This window comes from Sceloporus occidentalis, unplaced genomic scaffold (genome assembly GCF_023333645.1).
Source record: "Sceloporus occidentalis isolate IW3139 unplaced genomic scaffold, rSceOcc1.0.p SCAF_7, whole genome shotgun sequence".
Taxonomy (NCBI): Eukaryota; Metazoa; Chordata; class Lepidosauria; order Squamata; family Phrynosomatidae; genus Sceloporus; species Sceloporus occidentalis.
Window position 1 is genome coordinate 44,013,645 of NW_028316987.1, and position 21,782 is coordinate 44,035,426.

General features: G+C 42.0%; 1 protein-coding gene across 3 annotated transcripts in view; it reads left to right on the forward strand.

Annotated features, from left to right (window-relative positions):
• The first annotated feature begins 4,721 nt into the window (after positions 1-4,721).
• The window catches only part of LIMD1 (LIM domain containing 1), a 48,815-nt gene continuing 31,754 nt past the window's right edge, over positions 4,722-21,782 (forward strand). Inside the window, exons 1-2 of one of the 3 annotated variants that reach the window (XM_089532775.1) lie at positions 4,722-6,446; positions 6,940-8,833. In XM_089532775.1, coding sequence (XP_089388901.1) covers positions 7,336-8,833 — 1,498 coding nt within the window. In that variant the 5' untranslated portion in view covers positions 4,722-6,446; positions 6,940-7,335. The remainder of the gene's footprint in view (positions 6,447-6,939; positions 8,834-21,782) is intronic. The other 2 variants (XM_089532777.1, XM_089532778.1) reach the window with 2 other exon arrangements.

A 21,782-nucleotide genomic window follows, 5' to 3' on the forward strand; every position in this document is an offset into this window, starting at 1 on the left:
AAGCCTTGTATGTTTGAGGCAGGCCATTTGTAAAACAACCTTTTCCTATATTAGCCTATTCTGGAATAAAGATTAAGGACAGGAGCCCTCTTATGGCTTCCAAAACCACTTGACTGACACCAGGGAGAGGGACTTTTCAATAGCTACACTCAGACTTTTAAATACCTGTGTTCAGATAGATCTGCCTGGTTGCAGTAGTGATTTCAGTGAGCTTTGGTGGGTGGAGTATCACAGCTTTTCTTGTGAGTCTATCTTTCTGGTGAGAGGGTCCCTCCTGTCCTTCGCTGAGTGCAGCATTTGCTGGATTTTCTTCATCAGTTTGTAGACCGCAGGAGGTCAGTTTGTAGGCCAGTATGTAGGCCACAGGAGTTTACCGCATACTGTGCGGCTGCGGACAAGTCTACGTAGGGAAAACCAAACACAGTGTTTAAACACGAATCAAGGACCTCAAGGGACACTGCAGACAGGGTCAGAAAGAAAAATCAGCAGCATCAGTACACATTATAAACCATCCTGGGCATAAAATGCTGTTTGAAAACACTGAAATTTTGGACCATGCCAAGAGCTATCAGGTCAGAATGCAGAGAAGCCACTGAAATCCATAAACACCTGGGCAACTTCAACAGGAAAGAAGAAACCCTTAAAGTGAACAAAGTTTGGCTACCAGTCCTGAAATCAAGACCCAGCAAATGAAAATGAAAACCACCCAGGGTCAGGGGGGTTTCCCAGCAGACAACAGATCATTTATTAAATAGACACCCTAAGGCCTTGCCATTCAACAACAGAACAAGACACAGATTAACATATAAATCGCTTCCTCTCAACCAACAGTATATATACCACACTCTCTTCCATGCCAACATTCTCAGGATGCCAGCCACAGCTGCTGGCGAAACGTCAGGAAAAAACTCTTCTAGACCACGGCGGCCTCATAGCCCAAAAAGCCTACAAAAAACTATACAAGCCATTCTTATCCCTGTTACCATGTATGGATGTGAAAGCTAGTCAGTTAAGAAAGAAGATAGGAAGAAAATCAATTCATTTGAGATGTGGTGCTGGAGAAGGGTGCTGAGGATCCCATTGACAGCCAAAAGGACAAACAAAAGGGTCCTAGAGCAGATCAAGCCAGAGATCTCCCTGGAAGCCAAGATGACAAAACTGAGGCTGTCGTATTTCAGACACATCATGAGAAAGCACAACTCATAGGAAAAAACAATAATGCTAGAAAAGGTGGAGGGAAGCAGAAAGAGGGGAAGGCCGTATGCTAGATGGATAGACTCTATTAAGGAGGTCATGGGCATGAATTTACAGTACCTGAGCATAGTATTGGAGGACAGGGAGTCTTGGAGATGTCTCATCCACAGGGTCGCCATAAATCGAAATTGACTTGAGAGTAGTTAACAACAATAAATCCAGCAAGTTGCCAACTAGTATTAAATCCTGGATCACAACTAATTTTCCCCCCTTGGGGGTTTGATTCAATTTCTACTAGCAACAATTTTATTCCATTTTATTTTATTGTACCTGTAAACATGATTTTAAATATTTTTCTTTGCATTATAATTTAAAAACACATTTTAAGTTAAAACATATAGCCTAACTTTTTGAGTTGAAATGGTTTCCCAGCAGAGCAGAGGGGGTAGGTAAAAATAGTTTCAGCGTGAACACAGAATCCCTGAAAGAAAAAAGTGACTCTCCTTCTATAAAGGGCGAATATCCTGGCCACTTTGACTGGTGCTGTGTACTTGCCAAAATGTCATGTGTACGACATGGAAGAATTTATAAACACAACCACAAAGGAACATGGGAATGAGCCAACAGAATGAGATTGCAGGTCATCCAGACCAGTCAGTTGGATCTCTGCTTAGCATTGGGCAAGCTGCTGTTACAGCTTCCCAGTATGTACAACGGGAATAACAGATACTTGCTATACATATCTGTTTTGAGAAACAATCCATATAGAATTTTTCTATATAATTTCTGCTGTAAAACTAAATGCATACCAAACTCTGAGGCTGGCAAAGATGTCACATAGCTCAATCTGTACAGAACAGATGACCAGTAGTGCAGGGACGTAGCCAAGGGGGGGGGGGGTTCTTGGGGTCCGGACCCCCCCTTCCATTAGAAAAATGAATGGTGTGTGCTGCTACGCCACCACACCCAAGCCCCATTATAATGGTGGCACTTAGTCTGGACCCCCCCTTCCTAAAATCCTAGCTACGTCCCTGAGTAGTGGAGGAGACAGTCCTTTTTCACTTAAAACCAGAAACTCCAAATTTCCGCAATACACTCTTATACTACTCCACTTTTACTGCTCTGGCTGCCTACTGTTGCATTCTGGGGTTTGCAGTTCAGTGAGACCTAAGAGCCCTCTGACTGAGAATTCTAAAGGACCCACCTTAAACTGCAAATCCCAGAATGCAACAGGAGGCAGCCAGCGCAGTTAAAGTGGAATAGCAATGCTTTAAGCGTGTAGTGCGGTAATCTAGATTGTTTCAGAGCATATATAAACAATTTTCCCTTTATATGCAGTGGACCCTTGCCTTATGCAGGGGATCCGTTCCCCCCCCCCGCGTAAGGCGAATTCCGCCTATGTTTGAGCCCCAATCACTTGAATGGGGCTCATGCGTGCAGTGGCGTGGTGGCATGGCGGCACGTGCCATGGGCACGCACCCCATTCATCTGAATGGAACATGCCGCCCCTTGCACCCAGCACGCTCCCGCACGGCTTGACCACATACGCTCAAAGCCACATATAACGCGGGCGCACTGTACGTGCCTTCAAGTCACCTGCCAACTTATGGCAAAGCCATGAATTTTATAGGGTTTTCTTAGGAAAGGAATACTTAGGCAAGGAGTTTTGCCAACCCCTTGCTCTGGAACAGTGGTTTCCAAATGGTGCTCTTTAAGGGATTTCGGATTTCAGCTCCCAGAATCCCAGACTATTGGCCAACATGGCTAAGGCTTCTGGGAGCTGAAGTCCAAAATCTCTTTAAAGGCACGGTTTGGAGACCACTGCTCTGGAATGTAGCCTACAGTACTTGGTATTACCAAATGGTTTTCCTTCCAAGTACTAACCAGGGCTGATCCTACTTAACTTCCAAGATCAGACAGGATCAGGTACTTTTAGGGTGTTAGGCCCTCAACATTCCCTCCATACTTTATTATCCATAAGCAACCTGAAGTAGAAGTACTGTATAATAAGTAGTGATAGCTTTCGGATCTGAGGACTTGGGCTTTCAACCCACTTTGGCCCCAGACAGTATTTTAGAAATGAAGCATAGACAACTGGATCCTATGGTCCAGCTAAGATGGGTGCCATGTCACACACAGACACAGTGTGAGCTGACTAATAAAAGCTGATAAATTTTCTATACTCCCTCCGCTGTTGTTATTCTGTGTCTTCCAGTTCTTTCCATCTTACAATGGAGTTTATCACACGGGGCTAATTTTGGCATGAAAGAGAGATTAAAGAACATTTAAAGCATCCCACAAATAAAGCAAAAATAGAGAGTAATTGCATGAATGGTTATCATACACAATTGCGGAAATAAAGCAATATCGGAAATGCATTGTCACTGAAATCCCGAAACTAAAAAGATGCATGTTAATGCTTCTTTGTGACTACTTGAATGGCGGGTTTATACGACGTCATGGGAAATAGTTTAGCGTAATAACAGGATTTTTCCAGTATATTTATGGGATCATGAGGCTTTCTTGGCAAGGTTTATTCAGAGCAGGTTTCCAATTGCCTTCCTTTAAGGATCCAGCAATGGGCCTTGCCCAGTCACCCAGTGCGTTTTCATAGGTAAACAAGGATTTGCACCCTGATCTCTCAGAGTCCTATTCCAACCACTCAACCCACCATTTGGGCCTCAAACTGGAGTATTTCTGCAGTGCGGATGCAGCCCGGAGCTCAGCAAAATGAGTGATTAAATTACATATTTCATAAAATATAATATTACTATTTAAATATTATGCCATATCAATTTTAAGGTCTGTATTTTTTGAACACATTACGTTTTAATTTATAACTGTTTTAACTCTTTAAATGGTTTGTTTTTAAATTTTTATTTTTATATTTATTTTATATAATAAATACATAATTATTATATTTATATTTATGTATATTTATATTTATATGTTGAACTGCTTTTAAATTGTATTTTTTAATGTTGTTCGCTGGCTATAGAAAGGGAGGATACAAGAAAACAACAACAACAAACAACATGCTTCTGTTTATTGTAGGAACCACATTAGGCCAGCTATGCAAACCTTGGCTGAACAGAGACACAAACACACACACACACACAACCCTATATCTTTCCCAATCAATAAATGTCAGAGAGGCTGGGCTTGAAAGTAATGTCTTAACAACATATTTTGTTGGCGGTGTTGTTGTGTGACTTCAGGTCGTTTTGTTCACATCACAGTGTCTTTTTGCCTTCCTCTGAGGCTGAGAGAGTGTGACTTGCCCAAAATAAGTGCTATGAGGCCTTGTGAGTTGTTGGGACTGAATTGGGACGGGAAGCGCCATTTTGTGCTGCTCCTCTTCCTGAGGCACCAAAAGCGGGACCTAATTGCTAATTGCAACGGGTTTCACTCTAAGGCTGCGTCCACACTGGAGATAACCCGGTTTGGAAACGCTTTCAGTCTTTGTCTCATTCTTTGCTCTTTTCCATAGCCTTGAGCCAGACAAATTAAAGCGTTGCCAAACCGGGTTATTTATCCAGTGTGGATGCAACGAAGCGAGAGAGAAGGAGGAGGAGGCCTCGCCCCGCCTCAAGGGCCTCCCCTTGGGTGTCTCTTCCCGAACCACGTCGCAAAGGAGCCTCCTCCTCCTTCTCCTCCCGCCTGAAGAGAAGGAGGCAAGGAAGGGACGCCAGAGGAGAAGAGAGGAGGAAGGCGCCCATTTGCCTCTACGGGACAGGAGTGAGTAAGGCCTCCTCTCAGGAGACGCAGCTCCAGCCGAAGCGCCCCCGAGAAGAGGAGGAGGAGGGCTCCCTCGGCGTTGGAGCTGGAGGAGGAGGAGGAGGAGGAGGAGGAGGAGGGAAAGCACGGGGGAGTCAGGCTGCCTCTTCTTCCCGGTCCTTGCCCTCCTTCCCTCCTCGGCTCCGTGGAACCGAACTCGAAGGGGAAGGAAGGAAGGAAAAGGGAGAAGGAGGAGAGAGAAAGAAACAAGGAAGGAAGGAAAAGAAAGAGGAGGGAGAACTAAGGAAGGGAAGAAGGGAAGAGAAGGCATGAAGGAAGGAAAAGAAAGAAAGAGGAAAGGAAAAGTTAAAGAAAGGAAGGGGAGGAAGGAGGGAAGGAAGGAAAAGAAAAAGGGAATGAAGTGAAGGAGAGGGAGGGAAGGAAGGAAGGAGAGAAAGAAAGAGGAAAAAGGAAGGAAGGAAAAGGAAGAGAGAAAGAGGGAAAGATAGAAAGAGAAAGGAAGGAAAAGAAAGAAGAAGGAAGGAGGGGGGCCTCAGGCGCAGGCAGTATGGCCAGGTGTCCTCATCTCAGAGGAGGACAAGGCATTTCAAAATGGAGGACACGGCAAAATAAAAGCTCAGCACGTTCATAGAAATATGTAACTTGGTGCTTCTTGTGTGTTGTGTGCCTTCAAGTCACAGGTGCCCTCCTTTTCCAGGACCCGTCCTCCATTCCTGCCTTCTGCCCAGAAGGAGTTCCAGAGCGCCCTCCCTTTTGAGCATGGAGTGGGCCCTGTCTCTGGTGGGGTTTTCTTGGAGGGGCTTTGTTTCTTGCCCTTGCCTCGCTTCCCCAGAGGAGGAGGCTGAGAGAGTGCTCCAACCACTAGGCCACGCTGCCCCTTCCGTCTTCTTCGTCATGCTCAAAATGGAGGATGTTTTGGAATTATTCCTGGACAGAAGGCAGGAGTGGAGGACGTGTCCTGGAAAAGGAGGACTCAGGGGAATTAGCCGGGGGTGGGCAGGGTGACCTGACGTCCTCCTTTTCCAGGACATGTCTTCCATTTCAACTTCTGTCCAGGAATAATTCCAAAACATCCTCCTTTTTGAGCCTGACTGAGAAGCATGGATTTATAATCCTATGAGTGTGTTTAGCAGGGTGACCATGACATGTCCTCCATTTTAATGGTGACCTGTCCTCCTTTGTGGTGAGGACACTTGGCCACCCTGAGGGGGTCGGAGTGTGTTTTTGTGTTGGGGGGAAACAGGACGTGCAGGTTGTGAAGATTTCCTCAAGCGAGGAGGGGAAAGTCTGGAGTTGGTGCGCTTCCTTCCTTGCTCCTCAGTGAAGAGTAGTAGTAACTTGTTGCTTCTTTTAAATCTGCTCCTTATTTCCTCTGCTTTTTCCTGTTTACTTCAACCACGGTGTAAATGTCTGACCCGACTGGCAGATTGAGAGTTTGTCTGGCTTGAGGGTTAATATTAAACTAGGAGGTAACTAAACCTCCTTCGGTCATGTCAGCAGGATTTGGAATTTTGGTGCGTCTCCTAAAAGTTGTTGTTGTTGTTGTTGTTGTTGTGTGCCTTCACGTCGTTCGACCTATCATAGGGTTTTCTGGCAAGTTGAGAAGGTTTGCCATGGCTATCCCCTGAGGCTGAGAGAGTGTGACTTGCCCCCCCCCCCAGGTCACCCAGGGGTTTGAAAATCATGTTGTTTTGTGCCTTCAAGTCATTTCCAACTTACAGCGAGCCTAAGGCAAACCTATCATGGGGTTTCCTTGTAAGTTTATTCACTGAGAGGGTTTGCCAAGGCTATCCCCTGAGTCTGAGAGAGAGTGACTTGCCCTGTTGTGTGGCTTCAAGTCCTTTCTGACTTATGGCGACCCTAAAGCAAGCCTATCATGGGGTTTTCTTGGCATGTTTCTTCAGAGTGGGTTTGCCATTGCCATTCTCTGCAGCTGAGAGTGTGTGACTTGCCCAAGGTCAACCAGTGGCTTTACTAAATTACACTTCTTTCTGTTTTAAATTCCAGCACTGTCCCTGCTCTTCCCGAAGTAGCACCAGGGAGATCTCAAGACGTGCTTTTGGTCACTTTGGATTTCTTCACAAGCTGAAAGTGACACCAGAGTTGGATCTGGTATCCTTCTGGGAGTACAGTCTGCAGTTACCAGGAAGTCTGAGAACGATACAAGTGTTGATATTGTTGTTTTTATCTTGTTTTGAATTATAAAGCCCTCCTATTTTTTTTTCATTAAAAACATTAGCTGCATATTTTAAGTGATTTTTAAAAAGGGGGCTTTAACGACTCTATTGGCTGTTGAATGGGAATCTCAAGCTTAACAAAACTGATTGACTGCAGTACTTAAATTCCCATTTCCTTATTTCTTCCTGGACTCTTGTGTGTGGAAACAAGTGATTTTTTTAAAAAATGGATAAATATGATGATCTTGGTCTGGAGGCAAGTAAATTTATAGAAGATCTCAATATGTATGAAGCTTCCAAAGATGGGCTCTTCCGAGTAGATAAAGGAGTTGGGAATAACCCAGAATTTGAAGAAACCAGAAGAGTGTTTGCTACAAAAATGGCCAAAATCCACCTTCAGAAACAGCAAGAGCAAGAGGAGCTGATGAAGGCAACCTCTGGGGTTCCAAGCAACGGGGCCACCCTTGGTCCTCAGCATCAGCTCCCAGGGCATCCTGTAGCCAGAGGCCCTGGAGGGACAAATAAACTGCACTCAGGTGAAAATATTGCAAAGCCTCCCCTGGCTGCATCATCAGCTGTATGTGCAGGCCATCACCTCTCCTTCCCAAACCAGCCCCAAGGTTATACTGAAGGAGAGAGAGCAAAATTGTACCCAGAAAGCAATAGAGGCAGTGGTGACTATGGATACAGTGAGGGCCTAGGGTGTCCAGAAGCTTCCAGAGGACATGGTAATCAAAGGGCAGGGCAGGTGAATCTATGTAATTCCAAGACAACTTTTCCCTCCCTTTCTCACGAAGAGCCCAATAATGGTGAAAATCAGATGGGCAATCAAGGTTGGGGAAGAGATGCTGGGAAGTTTTCTAGCATGAAGGCCAGCCCGGGCTCCCATTTATGGTCAAGCACCAATCATGATGAATCCTTTCAGAAACATCCTACAAAACCTCAAGCAGATCTTCTTCCGTACCAGCAATCACGTAACTCCTTCAGGTCTTCAGAGAGTGGGTACGGAAGTCAGGAAAGTGGAGGCGAAGGACCTGGGCTTGGTCAAAGCTATGACCCAAACCCAAGGAGTCAGAGGTCATCGTCTTTCTCAAATGCCTGTAGTCCCTTGTCCTCCACAGTTGGGGTTGGTGATGAACTTCCTGCAGGGTATTCACAGCAGAGGGCTTCCTCGTTCTCTGCATCATCAGGGCACCCTTCTCAGACTCTTTTGAATCAGTCTGATAATTTTCATCCAAACTCTGACGTTGAGGTGTGGACTTCTGGTACCTCAACTAAAGGCCCTGGTGACAATCATTCAATATGTAAGGATAATATTCAACCTTCAATTTCCGGTTCACTTCCTACTCCGCTACCTCCAAGTGTAGACTATCAGCAAGCTAACACTCATCCAAAGCCTGGTGGTCATTTTGTAGTTCATGGTCAAAATCACAGGCTTAATTCTGCCGTGTCTGGCATGAGTCCTGAGCAGAATTGCATCAGTGTAACATCTCATGGACCAATGATTTCCAATGTTCCAAAATCTCCTTTTAAAGAGGGCATCGGCACTCTGCAGCGTGACTCTGGTCACCAGGAAACTTCCACTTCTGCAAAAATAAAACTACCCTGTCAGACACTCCTTTCACAGCAAGAACAAGGACCATCTACTGCTGAATTAAAATTAGAAGCTCTTACCCAGCGTCTGGAGCAGGAGATGGATACTTGTCCAAAGGCTGACTACTTTGGTAGGTATATATTTGTCTACTACATTATGCAGTACATTACTTTTTAAAATAAAAGGTTCAGCGATAAATGGTACAGTATCTGCACCTGGAGGTATGTTTTCTTAGTTTCTTTTCTCCATTGTCACTAATCGTGGGAACAGCTCATACTTTTAAAATTATATTTTCTGGAAGCTACAATTTTAATATAATAACTTCAGTAGAAAATGATAAGCTAGGGAAAAATGAATCAAAAGCATGTTTTTAGAAGCAAGTTGATATGCCAATTTTATTGCCTCAAAAGCTGCAGTCTACCACATGCTTTTTTTTCCTGCTGTGTGCTGGATTATAAACAGTTTTGGAGGGTAAGTGGGATTTTATGACACTCTGATGGGAGCATTTAATTAAATAATTTTTCATTTACCAAAAAAACAGCTAGTTGTGTCCAAAACTGGTTGCAGGTTTATCTTTCCTGCTTAACCAAACAACATTGGCTTCAGTACTATCATGTTACACTGAGCTCCATAAAAGTGACTAGGAGAAGTGTGGAAACTTGATGTATTGTATCCTGCTTTTAGGGTATATAAGTGTTTAGCCAAACAAGGTGATAGATTTCTATCTTCTGCTTTGCAATATTTGACAAGGATCTTTATAGAATCTAAACGGAGGCATTAGATAGCTTAATAAGATAGGTTACCTATTCTCATGAGCAATAGATCTTCTCTTGCTGCTGTTTAAAACAAAAGCAGCTGCAGCAAGGTTGGGCCCCCATTTTCATCCCTGCGCGTAATAATCTACTGAAAAAGCGACCCAGAAGTCTACTTCTGGTTTACGTTCCCTGGATCTTCAGCTTATTTTCCATCTTGTTTGGAGGAGTTAAAGAGCAAACAGCTTTTGCAGGATGGTCAGTTTACCATTTGGCATATCTCTCCCATTAAAAAAAAGCAATTGGGTTTGGGAGGGCATTGGGGTGGGGACTTAGGGAAGTGCAAAAAGGGTGGAGCCACACTTTCCCTGTGTCTGATTTACAGGGACCAAAAGCACCAAGATGTCTTGGTGCTTTTGTGCACGTGCCTTCAATTTCCTGTTGACTTTTGACAACTCCATGAATTTCATAGGGTTTTCTTAGACAAGGCAGTGACGTAGCCAAGGGGGGCGTCCATGGGGTCCAAACCCCCCCTTCCGTAAGCTGCACTAGAATACAATGAATGGCATGCATACGCCACCGCACCCAAGCCCCCCTCTTCCCAAAATCCTGGCTACGTCCTGGGCAAGGAATACTCAGAGATAGTTTCCCCAGATCATTCCTCTGAAGCAGAGCCTACAGCACCTGGCATTTGTTAGTAGTCTCCCATCCAAGTATTAACCAGGGCTGGCCCTGCTAGCTTTCAAGATCAGGCAGGATCTCGTGCCTTTAGTGTATTTAGGTAGGGTATGAAATGCAAGACACCACAAGGAGGGAAGTAGTTCAGTGTACTGTTACACAGTACAATGGCACCAGCAGAGAGCACAGTTAGTCTCAAAGGTGCTACAGGATTTCTCTACAACCAGGAGAGAAAGTAATTCTAACCTCTAAGACCAATCCAAAATGTTTTGTTGACCAAAGCAGAGGCAAGATGGTGCATATTTCTTCATACAAGAACAAATTAGAAGTTAAATATCACTTTGACAGCGGTTCCAGAACAGCATCCTCAGGTAGTGGCAAACTAGTTTAGGCAGGCAGTAGAGGCCATATGGCTTCCTGTTATCTGCTGCTTGGGGCATTTGTGCCTAGTGAAATGGCTTGGGAAGCTCCTGAAGAGTAAGGTGATGAGCTTCCCTTGCCTCCAGCATGTGATTTTCCATGGCCTCTCAAGACAGTATTTTAGTGCCCTATTAAAGATGGAACATCTGATGTTGATATGGAAATGGCTTCTTTAAGATCATGAGTGAGTTTGTGGTCATGCTTGAGATTTAAACTGGGGATTTCCTTCCTCATAGAGCATTTTTGTAACTGTTGTGCAGCATTAGGATTCTTTTGAGAAGGAATAATAATGTTTAGTATTTTAAAACAACTGGCTAGGGGGGTACTTTGTGTTCAGAAGATTAATGGATTGCAAATGTGTAGTGGATGTTGAAGTGAAGTTCGAAGTAAGATCTATCTTTTCCTGGAATGGGAAACATGTGGCTCTTTAGCTGTTGATTTTCAGAGGCTGAAAATGCTGGGAATTGCAGTCCAGCAATATCAAGAAGGCTGCGTAATTGATTGGATTAGATAAGGAAAAACAGATGATTGAATATTCGTAGTTTTTCCTTACATTTGCTTGGTTTAGGCTGTTATTCTGAGTCTACCCGCCAGTAAGATTTTTGGAATTTTATTTATTTATAGAGACAGACCTACTTCATATCCTACAGTGCTCTTCTACTTTCAAGGCCTTCACAAGTCATTTCACAAAATAAACAGTCCAATACAAATACAATTTAAAATCAGTAAAAATACAGCATAAAACTAGGGTGATAATAGACTGTAATACAGTTAAAAACAACAAATAAAATGTAGGGAACCAGAAAAACAAATATATAAATAGTAGCAGAAACAAAGGTATGCTGAAAAAGAAAAATCTTCAGGAAAAACACAATTAAACAGGAAGATAATCTTGGGGTAGTGAGCTCCACCTATAAAAAGATGCCGCACAAAAGGCACAAGTGCACCTCAGAAGGCATACACGAGGGGTGTGTCAGCTCACCTTAAAGGACAGGCTGATACTTTATATTCTCATCCACATATCTAATGTCCATCTATCCAGAACTTCCATGGTCAATCAATTCATGCCATATGGACAATAAATTTTCAGGGGCAATTGATAATCGGACAAGGGGAATAGGCATTGGACACAAGAACAAGTTGGAGCAGACATAATATAAATGGTGCTGTTGGCACCATGGTTGTTTTGAAAAGATGAAGAGAGAGTACAGGTGAGATATATCTGGAGGGGGATATGGCTATACCTCACTTAGAGCAGAAGAGAAAATGTTCTTTTGGAGAGGGAAGATGTTACGAAATACAAGGTTGTACATGACTCCAGGAGACTGGCCTGTGGTGTGGGGCAAAAGCAACTGAAGCCCTCTCTTGAGTTCCTTGACTAGCATTTTTTCCTGGCATATGTTTTAAGAGAGAACACAGGAACTGTCAATTGTGAGTTCCTTGTGGAGCCCTGACTAAATCAATTATTAAATTATAAAGAAATATAATATTATTTAAAAATTATAATTGTTACATAATAAAAACAGAGAAAAGGGAGGAGCACTAGAGAGAAGGGTAAGAGGGGGGGAGCAGGGCTAGTTAAGGAATAGTTAGTTAGAGCAGTGTAAATTATTCTCAGATGTTGATGTTTTTGATATTACACACAGAAGGAACATTGCACTCTTACTGTAGGTCTTGCAGGGGTCAGTTACCCAGGAGAGAGTTGTTTCAAAGCTCAAAGGGGGGAAAGGTAGTAGTATTAGTGGGGATGGCTGTTTCTCCACAATGAGTCAAAGCACAGATGCCAGTAAGTGCTTAAGGTTTGTTGCTGGTGGTGCTATTCAGTAAAGGGTTTTTCCTTTGCTGGAGCACTGGATTGGTGCATTTGGGCTGCACCCTGAGTGTTTAGGGATTGTATTTAGGGATTAATCTAGAGAATCTGAAAGCAAATTGCATTTGGAATTTTGATTTTCTGAGAGAAAAGGCTCCTCACATTGTATGCTGTGCAGTGGAAGCAGATGTGTGCCAGTAAAAATACTGTGTCTCAACTTGCAAAGTCCCTTTTAAATTTTGCCTTCTCTAAATAGTAAGCATTGCAAGAAATATACTTTGATCTTCTTGTGAGCATGTAATAAAATACAATAGTAGTTTTGGTAACAAGTCTAGACAGTGGGTGTGTGGGATTATTTTAATTAATGTCCTTGTGAGAAAGAGGAAAGCTGAGACTACTTAAATTCCAGTGATATTCCTCCTCCCTGGCATACTCCTTCAGCTACACTACAGGGAGGATGTAGAGCCAGTGTATCTGATTTAAGAAGCCAGGAAAAAAGCATCTTGAAATATAAGGAAAAGAATGTACTTTCCCACAAAAGACTGATGATCAAGACTTGTAAGGAATGCACTAACTTGATCACAGATCGTTTCTATTAATAATGATAATAACAACAACAACAATAACTCCAGATTTTCTTTTCAACAGAATTCTTTCTATGTGATTTCTTCTGGTTCTGTAATTCCTCTATAATTACAGAGGACATTCTTGAATTTAAATTACATCACATACCTTAGGAAAGCTGGTGTTGTGGGAAATGGCTAAGAATTCCCTTCTGTGCCTTTTTCTCTTTAATCTCTTGGCTGTTACTTCAAACTGACTTCAAAAAGAATAAGAGCGTTTAGTTATTCAGTGGTGTGGCTTCTATTTTAAATGTAGCAATTTCTGAAATATTCCAGTAAGCATGCCCTTTCTGGTGAAAGTCAACTCATAGAATCATAGAGTTGGAAGAGACCTCAAAGGCCATCCTGCCATGCAGGAATACACAATCAAAGCATCCCTGACAGATGAGCATCCAGCCTCTGTTTAAAAACCTCCAAATAAGGAGGTCCCACCACACTGAGGCAGCATATTCCACTGTCACTAGCTCTTACTGTCAGGAGGTTCTTTCTAATGTTAAGGTAGAATCTCTTTGTTATTGTTAACTGCTGACTTTGGCTCATGGTGACCCTGTGAATGAGACATCTTCAGGACCCCCTGCCCTCCACTGCTCTGCCCAGTTCCTGCATGCCCAGGCTGGTATGTGATCTTTCTACTTTTTTACTACTTTCCACCTTCACCACACATCATTGTCTTTTCTAGTGATCCATTTTTTTTCATGATGCAGCCAAAGTACAACAGTCAATTTAGTCATTTTGGTTTCCAGGGGAAGTTCAGGCTTGATCTATTCTAGAACCCATTAGTTTGTCTTTTTGGCCGTCCATTTTCCTCAGCACTCTTCTCCAGCACCACATCTCAGATGAGTTGATTTTCTTTCTATCGGCTTTTTTTCACTATCCATCTCTTGAATCTGTATTTGCTGATGGCCCGCACAATCCTTACTTTAGTGTTCAGAGTTTTATCCTTACACTTTATGATCATGTCTAGTTTTTTTCATAGCTGCTTTTAGCAATTCTGGTTTTCTTTGTCTGGACCCCCCCTTCCTAAAATCCTGGCTACGTCACTGTTGGTGCGCACCCATCCACACGGCACGCGTCATGATGACACACATGGTGCGCCGTGTGGATGGGTGCGCACCAACAGTGACGTAGCCAGGATTTTAGGAAGGGGGGGTCCAGACTAAGTGCCACCATTATAATGGGGCTTGGGTGCGGTGACGCAGCAGCACACATCATTCATTTTTCTAGTGGAAGGGGGGGTCTGGACCCCAAGAACCCCCCCTGGCTACGTCCCTGGCACCAAGATGGTGCCCGGGCAGTGCAGTGAGGGCACGGTGAGTGCTCGGAGCATGCGGACACTCAACCCTCACTGCGCGTACAGGCTGACACAAAGTGCCGGTCTGTACAGCCCCTTAGTTGGAGTCAATAATGCACATGCAGATTTTGTTTGGCATTCCCTGGGGCACTCCATTATCCAACTTATGTTTGCAGTGTGACCCCTAGTGCCTTTTCTTTCCTGAATCCAGCTTGCACCTCTGGGATTTCACACTCCATATGTTGTAGGAAGTGGTTATTATGCCCTCTTCCTAGAAAGTAAGCCAAATTGAATTCAGTGGCCATCCATAGGACTCCATTGTTAGTCTTCTGGGCATTCATTCCCAGTAGACACTTCTAGGACTCCATTGTTAGTCTTGTGGATTTTTTCCTTTACAGATATATTAAAGGGCATAGTGAGGCAGCTATCATACAACAGCTTGCCTTGAAACATCCGTCTCAAATGCTGTGGCTGTAAGCAGAACAGCTGTGTGCTAATGTGTGATTACCAGGAAATGGAAACATGAGTGGTTTGAGAGACGTAGTAGCATGATTTTTACTTTGGGCAAATCACAGCCTCAGAGGGAGGCAAAAGCTAAAGCCCCTCTGAACAAATCTTGCCAAGAAAATCCCACAGTAGGTTCCTTAGCCTCTGTAGCTTTGATATTTTTTATTTCAGAACTAGATGTATAAAAAAGGAAGGAGAGCTTTCTTTTTCTTTGAAACTCTCCCTCCCCCACTATCTTCTAAAAAAAACAAACCCCAAACAGTTTAAAATGAATCATATAGGTTTCCTAAGGAATATCTGTGATTAAAGAATTTCTTCTGACATTCAGCATAACACTTATCTTCGAACTCAGGCATTACATATACACTTGTGACTTCTTTGTCCCTATATGGCAGGGCAGAAAGATATAAATGCCAAATAAAGTCAAGATTTTTGTTGGATTAGAAAAAGAACCACATTTGTCTGTGTGTTGTGATTTGGTCTGCTTTGTTTTATGGAGGGCTGATCTTGTAGTGTTGCAAGAATAACACGGAGAAATTCTGCAGTTGAGTTTCCACATTTGGGAAGCACACTTGCATTTCTAGTTTCTAATAATACTTCATTTCAATTTCGAATAAAGTGATAGAAAGTGATTTTTAAAAAAATGCATGTGCCTGCATTGATGCACAGACTGTGTGTTGTGTGCCTTCAAGTCGTTCAGACTTATGGCAATCCTAAAGTGACTCTATCAAGGGTTTTCTTGGCAAGATTTGTTCACATTGCCTTCCCCTGAGGCTGAGAGCATGTGACTTCCCCAAGTGGGTTTTATGGAACAGACTAGTAGTTGTTAGAAATATTACTGTTTAGAATAATAACCTCCAGAACATCCCAGCTAGCATATTTGATTCTGGGAGTTGTAGTCCAAGAAATAAGTTTTCCAATCTCTACTCTAAAGGACTGTTTTTAAGGGAATTAAGAATGCAGTGTGGTTTATTTTCTGAACACTAAAAAGTAAGAGATAGTAGACACCAGTGATTGTCAACTGCCAGTCTTGTCCTGTGCTTTGTTTCCTTTGGAAAACTGTTTTGTTAGTAAGGCTTTAATGAATAAGCCTAACAAAACAGTTTACCAAATGTTTATCATAAATGCCATCCAAACAATCGTATCCAAACCTGCCATGTATGCAGGATAATTTTTTTTCCATTTAATTCATTTTTGAACAAAAACTGGTTGTTACACTTTTACAAGTCTGAATATCTCCGAAACCTAGGAGACTGAAATAAAAGTGTTTTGGCATTCTTTAAGCTTTGTGGATAGGACTAACATTTTGACTTAATTTCAGAAGATTAGGCTTCATTATTGACAGCTCCAAAACTTCTGACTCCTGGGCTGTGTGAGGCAGGACTTTTTTCGGTGGCAGCTCTTGTGATATATGGTGAAGAAACCAAGATAGATAAGAGCCAGGGCATGGTTTACAAGGGATGTTTTCAGTCCCACTGTGCTCCAAAGCTTCCCTTGTTTAGCGACCAAGATGCAATTCGGGCATTTACTTTCCACATGATTTTGAAAGAAACAGAGACATCTTTGTGCAAGGACACATTGCTCTAGAGTGAGAAACCAAAGTGAAGGTTTTCTCTTACTCCTGCTTTCCACTTGAAATATTGTTACCTTTCTACCAAGGCTATGATGTGTTCAGATTTATTGGGATTAATCCACCACACAAACTGGGTATTTATATTGCTGGAATCTCTATCAGTAGCAGTCTGTTTATTTTTAATTTAGAAAAACTAGAAACAGTGCATTCCTCATGAGAACAAGGTATGGCCTGTGGATGAGGAAGACATGCCAGCAATAGCTAAAAAGAGCCCATTGTGAATTCTCTACCACTGGCGTTAGTGATGGGGGCGAGGGAAAGATTGCGTCAAACATAAATGCTTCAGAAAGATAAAGATACCTGGTATCTTGTGAAAAATATACTTCATTACATTTTAAAATTTACTCCCATTGACTATAATGTAATCCACATATGTGTATATTCATGTATAAGTCTACAAATTTTAGTCAAAATTTGACTCAAAAATCCTGAGTTGACTCATCAACGGGCCAATATAAGTACTGTACTTTAACTTTTATATTAAAAAATGAACCAGAGAAAACAGAGCTACTTGTGATAGGTTCCCCGAGTCCAGGGATGGAGATTTGCCAACCTGTTCTGGACGGGGTCACACTTCCCCTAAAGTTCGCAGTTTGGGAGTATTCCTGGACCCATCTCTACAGTTACTATCTCAAGTGGATGCGATGGCCAGGAGTGCTTGGTACCAGCTTCGGCTGATATGCCAACTGCATCCCTACCTGGACCGAAAGGACCTTGAAACAGTGGTACATGCACTGGTAATCTCTCGACTAGAATTCTGCAATGTGCTCTACTTGGGGCTACCTTTGTATCAAGTTCGGAAGCTTCAGCTAGTTCAAAATGCAGCAGCCAGACTGATCACTGGAACATCCAGATCAGATCATATAACACCAGTTTTAAAATCTCTACACTGGCTGTCAATCAGCTTCTGGGTGCAATACAAAGGGTTGGTCATCACCCTTAAAGCCCTACATGGCTTGGGCCCGAGTTACTTGAGGGAATGCCTCTCCCTACATAATCTGACCCGCACTCTCAGAAGATCCGGGAAGAATCTTTTACAATACTCAAAGACTAGATTAATATCAACTTCCGATAGAACATTTACTGCTTTGGCCCCATGTTATGGAACAACTTAGTTTAGGAAATCCATCTTATCACCACTTTAGATGCCTTCAAGAAGGCACTAAAGATGGATCTCTTCAGGCGGGCATACCCACCTGACCTGTAAAGAAATGGAAGAAATCCCGCTTCTGATCGTAACATCACATTGTATCTGATGTTTTTATTAGTATTGTTGATTCAAGTTTTAACTGATTATGGTTTATAATATGTTTTTTAGATACCATTGTATTGTATGTGGTTTTATGGTTGTAATCCTGCCTCGATCCAGTGGGAGAGATGGGAAAATAATAATAATAATAATAATAATAATAATAATATAATACACAGGTCATATCAAAATTCATACTTTTACCCCCAAACCTGCCCTCGACTTATATATGAGATTGACTTACAGTCAAGTATATACAGTAGTCATTTTAGTAAGAGTTGCCTTTCAAAGATAGTGCGTTTGGGTTTTATTTTTTTAATCATCGCCATTACAAATGGTTATAGGGGTTTTGCCATATATGGTGCTTCCTGTGTTTTGTTTTGATTTTTTTAGTTATGTGGATTTTGGGGTGGATGGCTTTAAAAAAGAAATCAAGAAAAAAGAGAACCCACTGTAGTATTCTTCAGGATAATACAATTTACACTGTTATGTTACACTGAATTGATACACTGTGCCAAGAATCTTTTGGCACTCAATCACTTTTTCACAGGGATGCTCTGATTATGTGAGACAGTGAGGAAGCTATGTTCTATCTCATACTTGATGGATGAGTTAGCATTACAGCTGTTGAGGCCTCATCTGTGCTGAGGATGCCACTGATAGGATGGATTGCAGCTGGAAAGTGGCCAGAGAAACAGGTAGTAAATCAGAATAGGCAGCTCATCTAACATCTGGGAACATGTTGGGGGGGGAATTATCTATACCATTGCCTACAATTAATTGCACAGCATCTGGGAAGTACATTTGGTTTGGATAGTTTATTCCTGATCTCTGACATGGCTTATCGATGTGCATATGCCAGCCTTGACATTGAGTAAAATGTATATTTTAACTTTAAAAGCAGATAGAGGGTATTTGAGCATAGATACATAACACTCTGCTGGGGATGACCTTATAAAAGATTGACTCCAATTGGTGTTGGAAAGAACAATTAGTTGTATTCTGTCTTAGGTCAAGGAGACTGTAACTCACTAGAGCTGCCTTCTCCATCCTGGTGATCTCTAGATGTTTCAGACTGTTACCTTCCATTGTTCCAATTCATCGATGTTGCTGGCTGAATCTGATAGAAGCTGTCATCTGAAACATCTGTAGGGGACCTATTTAGAAAGCCTGGATTAGACCACGGAATCTATATTAGAAGGAAGTGTGCCCCTTCCCCATAAATCCTGGCGTACAAATGGCATAACAGAATGACAAAGCTCACCAGTACTCAGTCTACTTCCAGAGTTCAGGGAGTGTCCAGCCAACAAGATTTACTCGCTGCTCTTTGCAGAAATGTGCCATCCTTGCAAGGGACTCAAGCTGTTCATCTCAGTGAATCAGGTATCAGTGTGAAGGTAAAGTTTGTTGTTGTTTGTACCTTCAGGTTGTTTCTGACTTAATGGCAACCCTAAGGCAGACTTACCATAGGGTTTTCTTGGCAAGATTTGTTCAGAGGAGGTTTGGCATTGCCTTCCTCTGAGTCTGGGGGCATGTGACTTGTCTACAATTACCCAGTGGTGGGTTTCATGGCCAAATGGGGAATCAAAACAAGTTTAGGGAGGTATAGTCTAAAAATACCGCTTTTCCATGATCGGATCCTACTTGACTGCCTTGCCTCCCTGTTCCTGCCACAGGAGTAATGTTTCTTGTTTGAGTTTTGTTAAAATAGGAGACTAGAAGGCAGCTCACAGAGAAGTACGGTTTTCTCTGTTAAAACAGGCAAGAAGAGTTCTTTTCTTGTTTGGGGTTTGTTACAAACAGTAGTAGACAATTTTAGCACTGGTTGTGTTATTCACAATTTGTCCAGTTCATGGAAAATATATTTTCTTTATCAAAACAAGATTAGTTTTAAAATGAAATAGGAGTACATAGAGATTAGAGAAATTCATAGGTGGCCATGGAAGTTACAAAAGATTATCTATCTATCTATCTATCTATCTATTGTATTTATACCCTGCTCTTCAGAAATGCTCCCAGAGCAGCTTACAAGTTGGTAATTAGACAGTTCCCTGCCCTCAGGTTTACAATCTAAAGACATGACACACAAGGTATCAGCTTCAGCTGATACACAAGCTATGCCCCTTCCTGGAACCGGGGATCTGGAAACAGTGGTACATGCACTGGTAACCTTGTGACTCGACTTCTGTAATGCGCTCTACATGAGGCTACCCTTGTACCTAGTCCAGAAACTTCAATTAGTTTGAAACATGGCAGCCAGATTAGTCACTGGAACAGCTAGCGGTGACCACATAAGACCTATCTTAAAAACCCTCCACTCGCTGCCTATTAGTTTCCGGACAAAGTACAAGCTGTTGTTAATGACCTTTAAAGCCCTTCATGGCCTGGGTCCAACCTGTTTGCAGGATCACCTTCTTCTATATAACCCACCCTGCACACTTAGGTCCTCTGGGGAAAATCTACTGCAAAAAAGACCAAGTTGGCCACATTTACCCGGAGGGCCTTTTCATCTTCCTGTTGGAAGAGATCCGAAATATTACCAATCAAGTAGGATCTTTTGTGACAGGCCTTCCCTGTCACCCACTGACATGAACTACCATATGGAATATCCCAGAATGCCCATCTCTCTACTATGGATTGATTGTTTTAATATTTTTAGATGAGATTTTACTGTTACTGAGATTTCATTGTTGTTGTTATGTGGGATTATAATGTTGTTGTTTGGGGGAGGGCTAATGGGTTTTATTTTGTATTACTGTATTTTGTTGTGTTGTAAGCTTCCTTGATCCTGTAGGAAAGGCATTATTATTATTATTATTATTATTATTATTATTATTATTGAAAGGGGATGGCAGCGGGGAAGGGGATCAGATCTGTTAGAAACTCTGTCTTATTCTCTTCTTCTGAGGCCAGGCCAATGGCAATAGATTGTTTTTTCACTTTGTAACTGTGGCGTCAGACATTGCTACTTATAAAGTTCTTTGTGGTGTAAACATTTAAAAATAAAACTAATTATGTCTGCAGGGTGAACCTAATCAAAGATATAACACATTAAGAACAAAAGGGATGAAATGTAAAATAACAGGGAAGGTGACTCAGAGGAACAGACAGAATGAAAATATGGATCCAAGGAAATTTTGAGTGATAGGAGACTCAAATGTTGGTTCGAGTAAACAAAGCATCTTCTTACTTTGTTACTCTAAGTGAGTCTATTCTTAGTGTAATGCTTGTATAGGAAGAAACAGGTGCAGCTGTTGAGTAAATGTCATGTGCAGATGCTTAGCATATGAGTGGAATTCCATATGATTATTCAGGGTGGACGGGGAAAAGTGGGAATGTGTCTTGTGCCTGTGATCTTACACAACATTATTAGCAATGAGAGAAATCTGGACAGTCAGTGAAATAGAGTGCTGTTCTTGTGTCATTTCACAGGTTGTCTTCAGCATCAGGTTAATCTTAATTCTCTTTACAGTGGACCCTTGTTATACGCTGGGGTTTGGTTCCAAGATCCCCTGTGTATAACAAAATCCGTGTAGGCTCAAGTCCCATTAAATATAATGACATAGCAAAATGGTGTCCCTAATAAAAAATGGAACTTCAAGGTAAATTTATACTTTTTTGGAACATTTTCAAACCGTGTATGCTTGAATCCGTGTATAAAAAATCCGTGTATAAGAAGGACCGACTGTACTATCACTTTGAAAGAACACCTGTTCTTTCAAATTGAATCTATTGCGTTTTGTTTTTTTAAAAAACACATCAACAATCTGGCATAGGATATTGACTCACATCAAAATTTCATTTTCAGAAATTGTCTGGGACGGGGATGAATTCTAACCTGCAACATGTGTACTGATCTTTGGGGGCAATTGTGGGGTGGTTTGATTTGGTTTCGCCTAACCCACTATGTAGTTACTGGGCTATTCAGTACAGTTTGCGTCTCCCTTATCTGGAATTTTGAAATCCAAAATATTCCAAAACCCAAAACTTTTTTCATGGCTGGCTGAGATAGTGACACCTTTGCACACTGATGAAACTGATGTTTCATGCACAAAATTGTTTAAAATATTGTATAAAATTATCTTCAGGATATATGTATAAGGGGTATACGAAACA